This window comes from Mastomys coucha, unplaced genomic scaffold, assembly GCF_008632895.1.
Source record: "Mastomys coucha isolate ucsf_1 unplaced genomic scaffold, UCSF_Mcou_1 pScaffold20, whole genome shotgun sequence".
NCBI classification, from domain to species: domain Eukaryota; kingdom Metazoa; phylum Chordata; class Mammalia; order Rodentia; family Muridae; genus Mastomys; species Mastomys coucha.
Window position 1 is genome coordinate 80,496,506 of NW_022196903.1, and position 8,091 is coordinate 80,504,596.

Genomic DNA, 8,091 nt, shown 5'->3' on the forward strand with positions numbered 1-8,091 from the left:
TTCTCTTTCTCTCTCTTTCTCTCTTTCTTTCTTTCTTTCTTTCTTTCTTTCTTTCTTTCTTTCTTTCTTTCCTTTTTGAGACAGATTTTCTGTAACCTAACCTGGCCTTGAATTTTTGATCCGCCTGCCTCTACTGCTCAAGTGCTGGGCCTACAGGCATGCATCAGCAGGCCTGTCTCCATTTTTTAGTCTGACTTGACAATAATAATCACATTTATCTACTGGGTTCACGAAGTATGATGTTTCAGTTGATTTGTACAATATGTAATGATTGGCCTTTCTTTTACTCCATAGAGTAAAATTTAAAAACAATATTTCTCATTATAAGTCTTAGGGTTTGTTTGCCCTATGTCTGACAAGTCACACATTTCAAAAGCAGCAAAGCTATATGTACTAATTGCTTTCCTGTTGCTTCAATAAAACATCATAACCAAAGCAACACATAGAAGAAAGAGCTTACGATTATGGTTATGGTTCCAGAGGGTCAGAGTGCATCTATTTGGCCAGGAAAGCATGGCAGCAGGCAGCCATGGCAACTAGAGCCAGAAGCTGAGAGCTGGGGACTCACATTTGAAACCACAGATGGGAAGCATAGAGAACTCAAAATGGCCAAGCCCATCCCCGGTGACCTTACCTCCAGCAAGGCCACCCTTCCTTAAGCATGCCCAAACAGCTACTAACTGGTGCCAAGTTTGTAAATACTGGAGATTATGGGGGACAACTCATTCAAACCACCACACCTCAGCAGCCACATCAGTTGTTTTTAATTGAGGTTCATAACAAACTATCTTTTGTACATGTGTTCTAATCTTCAGGTTTGTATTGCAAAAATCAGAATCTTTGGCATAGAGTCTCACATGTGGCTCTGCCTGGTCTGGAGCTCTTGAAAAACACACTTGCCTTAAACTTGATGTGCCTTTGCCTCTACTTCCCCAAGTGCTAGAGTCAGGGTATAAACTACACCAGCTTTCTTTTGATTTTAAAAAAGAAAAGAAAAAATTAGAAATCATAGAATAACCTAGCTTCATGCCAGAGAGCCGTTTGGATTATATAACTCAACCTTCTTGTGTTGTGAGGGCACCGTTGCCTGAGTGCAGACCTCCTCATAGGAGGGCCCTGGGAAGTGCAGCTGCCCTCTGTGCACAGCACCACCTTGTACAGAAGGTGGTCTGTGGGCTCACATCTGCTCTTCGGCCCCTGACTCCCACATTTCTATCATCCAAGTGCCTGTGAGTAGCCTGCGTTTTCAGATTTGGTCAGAACCAAGCCTCCCCAAATACATACTTTTGGGGGAGAGGGTTGATTTGGTTTGGTTTTTCAAGGCAAGGTTTCTTTGTAGAAGCCCTGGCTGTCCTGAAGCTCACTATGTAGACCAGGCTGGCCTCAACTCACAGAGATAAGCCCCAAACTACTGTTCAGGATAAAGGAATGCTCATTTTTTTTTCCTGAAAACCTATTTTAGCCAATATTATGAAAGATATTTTCAATGTCAGTTTTTAAAATAAATGTCTTGTACAGCACAAGACTGACGATGGTGCAAGACTGATGATGGTGCCTTTGATCTTTGTTAGTTTTTTTTTTTTTCCCACATCCCCTACTGTCAGAAGCTCACGGTTCATTCTTTAAATAGGTACAAATGAGAAATGTAATACATCGTCACATAACTCAGAAGTGTCTGCTTTGCGGTCTCTAACACATGGCATATCCACATCACACTGTTTAACACTTGTTTTCTGCCGTGTATTCATCATTTGCCTGGGACATGGATTCTTCTGCTTGATTGGAATAGGGTTAGCACCTCAGTTATAGCATCTGAAATTCCTGTCTGTAGTACATGTCTGTCTGTCTGCTTATTGCATCTTTCTGTTTCCAAAGGCCTAGAACAGTGTGAACCCAGTAAAAAGTTTTATGAGTACCAGAACTTTAAGCAGATTCCTTTTTTTCTCAATCAAAACATTTTAATTTTAGTTTATCTGGGCAAATAAAAATGTTTGTGGCCTTAATCTTCCTGTAACAGAAGTGCAGGGTCTAAATCCCCTCTTCCTGTGACCCATCAATTGGTTTCAGGTTAATAGTCTACTTTCACTGGGTTGAAGATAAATAGAGGGCTATTGGTGTCTCAGGCAGGAGTGGCTAAAGTCTTGATGTGTGTAGACTGCCACACTTTACTGTGTGACAAATGTGGATTCAAATATCTTTTTATTTCTTTGCCCCAAATGTCAGCAGTAATTCAGTTTTAGGTTTAAGTGACTCTTCTGAAATGAAGCTAGAACCAGAATCTTAGGCCAGCTGGTAGGGGAGGGTGTCCCCAAGAAATTAGGTCCTGCCACTTACCCTTAAAAAGATAAACAAAGGTTGTGGTGAATGTCGGGAAATGATTTTAGTCACTGAGGCTGTGCTGGAAAGGTAGAGGTTGGATTTCTCAGCCCAACTTCATGACCTTGACATGAGCCTTAGATCCAGACACAGGAAACACTGGATTGGGCTAAGAATGTGCCTCGCTGGAAGTTTTGGCCAGACTGCAGTCTAGCTGCTCATTGTCTCTAGTTGTTGGGGAATGATACTATGAGGTGATTATTACTGCTGGGGTGAGGAGAGGGACACCCTCAGCTAGTGGGTAATTGTTCCCATTTAGAAGTGATCTCCGTTTCTGGAATCCACAGGAGCTGCAGGTCAGAACTTCGAATGGAGACTTCTAGAGGCTTTTTCATTGATTTGAACAGGACTCTTTAAAAGCTGACATAGTTCCTGTTATGTCTATGCCTCAGGTTGAGGTAGGTTAAGTAAGCTTAAGGAATTTAGGGCTTGCCGGGCAGTGGTGGTGCACGCCTTTAATCCCAGCACTTGGGAGGCAGAGAGGCAGGAGGATTTCTGAGTTTGAGGACAGCCTGGTCTACAGAGTGAGTTCCAGGACAGCCAGGGCTACACAGAGAAACCCTGTCTCGAAAAACCAAAAAAAAAAAAAAAAAAAAAAAAAAAAAAGGAATTTAGGGCTTGTCTCACTAACTTTAGGTAGATACTCACTCAAGGATTAGTATGCTTATGTCTATCAACTGGGGACTAGACCAAAACCTGCACAGCCACATTGTGTAGGCTGCAACATGGATGACTGTCAGGAGTTCTATGCTAAGAAAAGGAACACCAACTGAGTGAGGCTGCAGGGTTATATTTTCAAATCAGAAAATCTGAAGCCAGGTGTGGTGGCTCAGGCCTCACATGGCACTTAATCATGGCACTTGGGAGGCAGAGGCAGGAGGATCTCTTGAGTTCAAGGCTAGCAAGCTCTGGGATAGCTAGAGCTGCATAGAGAGACTCTTCCTTTAAAAAAAAAATAATAATTTCTTTATTTTTATTTTCTATACATTGGTGTTTTCCCTTCATGTATGTGTGAAGGTGTCATTCCTTGAAACTAGCAATTCAGACAGTTGTGAGCTGCCATGTTGGTACTAGGTCCTCTGGAAGAGCAGCTGAAGTTCTTAACTGCGGAGCCATCTCTCTAGCCCTGAAAGACTGTTTCTCTAAAACAAACAAAAACAAACAAATAAAACAGTAACAAAAAAAAAAAATGAAAATCTGGAGTTAACTCGATTGGAAGAGTGTTTACTTAGCATGTTCAAGGTTCTGGGTTTAAGTCTTCAGCTCCATATAATGTCTATTAGTCCCACTACTAAGGAGGTATTGGTGGGAGGATGAAAAGGTCAGTGTCATCATTGGCTCCATGTATTTTTAAAAAGGGAGCAGGGTTGGGGATCTAAAAAAGGCAAATCTATATACACAAAAACCAGGCCTATTGTTGCTAGTGCCTGTGATAAAAAGGAAGCATTTATTGTATGGGGTACAGGATTTTGAAAATGTTGGAAACAGTCTGTATCATTACTTTAATGATGATTACATGAATGTATGAGGGTGTCAACATTCACCACATTGTACACATTTAAAATTGGTGATGCTTATCATATAAATTATGCTTCAAGTGAAAACAAGGGATAAACCGACCCAGTGACCTCACCTTGAGCGAACCTTGAGTTCCAGTTCACCTGGGGAAGTAGTATTTTTACCGCCATTTTGGAAAGTCTTGCAGAGGGTATACAACTTTTACTTTGTTTTGTTAAGATTTATTTATTTGTTTTATGTATGAGTTACACTGTGGCTGTCTTCAAACACCCCAGAAGAGGGCACTGGATCCCATTACAGACGATTGTGAGCCACCATGTGCTTGCTGGGAAGAGGATGCACAACTTTTAAAATTACATTCATTGGTTAATGCCTTTATTTTGTGTTGTATGTGTGTAAGAGCATATGTGGAAGTCAGAGGATCGCTTGTAGGAATTTGTTCTCTCCTTCCACTGGTGAGGTTCCTGGAATTGAACTCGGTTTTTCATGCATGGTGGCAAACACCTTCACACATTGAACCAGCTTGCTGGCCCTGGAAAAGCACATTATTAACAAGATACTAATGGTGAATCTTTAAAGTGAAGATCCCTAAACTGTTTTCATGGTAAGCAGTAAATGATCCGCTTGCTTTATAATCTCATTGCATTTTGCCTTTTCTTTACCTCTTTCCCAACTAGAAAAACTAATTGAGGGACTCAAATCTCCTGACACTTCTCTTCTGCTCCCTGACCTCTTGCCTATGACAGACCCTTTTGGCAGCACTTCCGATGCTGTGATTGGTAAATCACTGTCTGTTTCTTCAGTCATGCCTGCTGTGGGGATTGGGGACACTCTGGCATGGGGATTGGGGGTGGAGGGCAGAAGTGCCCCAAGACCTCTGCAGCCCTTGCACATGGTGGGAATCCAGCAGTCTAGACTGCTGGCTCCATTCTGCTACTGCAAATGAAGTGTCTCCTTCTGCTCTCCGTACACACAACCTGTCACTCTGCTCTTCACTGGTATCCTGTGGTTTCTCCAGTAAGTTTCACATGAATAAGGAAGAGTGCGAAAAGAAAACATGTATGAGACGCTTGATTTCTCTCTGGTCTTTGGAACTTCACTGAATTTAATAGCCTTGAGCTGATTATTCTTTAGAAGGTCAAAGCATCTAACAAATACCAGGAAGTCTGCCTGGCATGCAGTTCAGCCCCATGACAGACAGGACAGTGGCCTGCTCTGCTTACTCAGTTACATTTTTTAATGCTTCATAAGCAAAACATATAAACTGCCTGGACTCTTTGAGGATTCAGTCCTTAGACTTTAGTGCTAGCACTCAAGAATGCCATTACCTCAAAGAAAGGTAGACTTCCATCTATGATACATCATAATGTGCAGAGCCCTTCCCTGCTACATCGTGGGGTAGGGTGAGGGAAATTTGAGGGTTGTGCATTAGTTGGAGGATGTTTATTCCAAGTCTGGGCCATGGAAGGGGGTAAAGTGCTGAAACTAATGATGACTGAAGCTGTTTGAATTGTTGGTAGCTTTTTGAAGTAGACCATCACTGTACATAGCCATGGCAATCCTCCTGTCTCAACCTCCATAGTTACTGGATTACAGGTGTGAGTTACCATTGCCTGTCTTGAAACTAATCTTTTCTGACATAGAAGATTTTGTTGCTTGAAAGTAGCTTGTATCCCACACTTGTTTATAGGAGCCAACCTTGAATATGCATGCTCAGCCATCGAAACCCAAACACAGCAGCAATAGGGTCACAGGCTGTGCTTTGCAGCTTGCCTGAGATTTGTGGAATCAAGCCTTCACAGGTTTTCCTGAGCAGCCTCTGACTTCTTCCTTCTCTTATCCCTTCCTTTTTACTATTAATGCCCTGGTACAAAAGAAAAAACTGATGTTGCTGTTGAGAGTCTCATACCTGGACTGGAGCCACCTGTTGCCCAGCGCCTCCCATCTCAAACGGAATCTGTGACCTCGAACCGCACAGGTCAGTCAGGGTCCTTGTAGCTGCAGAGCTGGTCAATGCAGGAGTCTTCAGAGCAGAGCTTCTCACGTGTGGCAGATGAGCCTCTATTTATTTGCATTCTGGTTGGTTTTATAGTGGATGCTATGAATTATTCTTACAGTCCTGGCTTCTGGATGTTGAGTGTATCCTTATGCTAAAGAACTGAGTACTTTTTAGAGCCATGTTTTCCTTAAGAATGACTCCTCCTGGGGGCTGTGCAGTGGTGGCGCATGCCTTTAATACCAGCACTTGGGAGGCAGAGGTAGGCGGATTTCTGAGTTCAAGACCAGCCTGGTCTACAGAGTGAGTTCCAGGACAGCCAGGGCTAAACAGAGAAACCCTGTCTTGAAAAACCAAAAAAAAACAATGACTCCTGGGATCGCCCTGGTTACAGAATTTTGTTATTCAATATTCTTTTCCCAGCTAGGGCCATAGCTCAGTGACAGAGTGCTTGCAGAGCATGCACAAAGTCCTAGGTGTGGCCAGTTCCCAATACCAGAAAGGGGAAAAAAGACTGTCTTCACTGTTATCGGGTTCCCTCTACCTTGTGTCTCTGAGCAGGAGTCTGCTCAGATAAATGGCTGCCTCAGTATGTCCCCTAGTGGCACTGTCTATGGAGTTTATCTTCCTGTTGATAATTCTTCACCAGATCAGAGCTTCATCCTCTATTTCCTTTAGCTTGTAGGCAACATTGAAATCATCCTTGGATCCAGTATCACTTTTACCATAATTTGAAAATTTCAGTCTTGTCTGAGTCCTCATTACTTTGATAAGACTGTCTTCTGACTGGGCGGTGATGGCACACACCTTTAATCCTAGTACTTGGGAGGCAGAGGCAAGAGGATTTCTGAGTTCGAGGCCAGCCTGGTCTACAGAGTGAGTTCCAGGACAGCCAGAGCTACACAGAGAAACCCTGTCTCAAAAAACCAAGACAGAAAAAAGACTGTCTGTTGGTGTGCCTTAGGAATATATTAATGCATGTGGTGAAAGCACGGTCCTCTTGTTCTTCACTTGGATGTTTCTTCCAGGAAACACTTAAATGTTTTATCTCTGAATTTTCCCAACTCTTTGCTGAAAGAATACCATATGTTAAAGAAGGATTCAAATGTAGAGGATAATAAATAGTAGGAGACATTTCGAATCAGCTTTAGCACTTGGGCATATCATATCTCTCTTCCCAGTGGAAGGGTTACGGGAGTCTCTTAAGCCTCAAAGGCCTGTCTCCAAACAGTATCTGCTGAGAGCCAGGTAGTGAACTTACAGTGCACTTGACTCACAGACTTGTTTATTGTTTAACCAGCAGTTTCTGAGCTAAAATATTTATTAACACATAAAATATGTATGTGTTACTGCCAAGTGGAATTTAGGATGCATGTTTTTGTGGTTAGAAGTTCAGAGAGCTTAACATGTTTCTTTTGATTTTCTTTCTGTACCTTGACTTGTATATATGGTCTGTGAATACAATCATTTGAAAGTCAAACTATACCCTCACAATATTGTTGTGTGCTGTTTAATGCCATCGTTGCCTGGAATGCTGGTAACTGGACTCAGACTCTCTCACGGGGGAAGACTCTCTGCTTGACTGCTCTCTGCTTTCTAACCCTACTGCTGACCTTCTGGAGGAGTTTGCCCCCATAGCACTCTCTGCTCCTACTCATAAAGGTAAAGTCTTTCATCTTGGACCCACATGAATCCCTGAGCAGAAGAGCTGAACAGCTCCTGGGGACTTCCCTTATCAAAAGTCTGTATTAGGAAAGTGTTCAAACTGTCCATTTCTGTAGAAAACATGGGTTTGTAGTCTTAGCCACTGTTACAGTTCTCAGAGTAGTTAATAAGCCTTATCAACTGCAGACAGGTACAGGGATCACTTTCTGACAAGAACTGGGACACAGATATTCCATGCTACCCTTGGGAGCATGTGCATTAAGGACCAACCACATAGATGGGTGGGCCAACTGATTAGCCTTAGAAAGTAAAGTCATAGCCAGGCGGTGGTGGCACACACCTTTTAACTCCACACTTGGAAGGCAGAGGCAGAAACAGGCAAATCTCTGTGAGTTCAAGTCCAACCTGGTCTATAGAGCTAGTTCCAGGACAGTTTCTACATTTAAAAACAGTGTCTTGAAAAATGAAACAAAAACAAAAAGAAAATAAAATCATTTTATCACATCTGATTCAAGGTTTTTGAGTGTAAAGAAACA

The 8,091-nt window shown here is 42.5% G+C and overlaps 1 protein-coding gene across 10 annotated transcripts in view; it reads left to right on the plus strand.

Moving 5' to 3' along the window:
• Aak1 (AP2 associated kinase 1) overlaps window positions 1-8,091 on the plus strand; it is a 155,225-nt gene that overhangs the window by 128,814 nt on the left and 18,320 nt on the right. For 5 of the 10 annotated variants that reach the window (XM_031382444.1, XM_031382445.1, XM_031382451.1 and 2 more), the window contains 3 exons: window positions 4,572-4,673; window positions 5,771-5,872; window positions 7,442-7,552. The exons of 2 other annotated variants lie outside the window; for them this stretch is intronic. In XM_031382444.1, the coding sequence (XP_031238304.1) occupies window positions 4,572-4,673; window positions 5,771-5,872; window positions 7,442-7,552 (315 nt within the window). The remainder of the gene's footprint in view (window positions 1-4,571; window positions 4,674-5,770; window positions 5,873-7,441; window positions 7,553-8,091) is intronic. 3 more of the 10 variants (XM_031382448.1, XM_031382446.1, XM_031382447.1) reach the window with 3 other exon arrangements.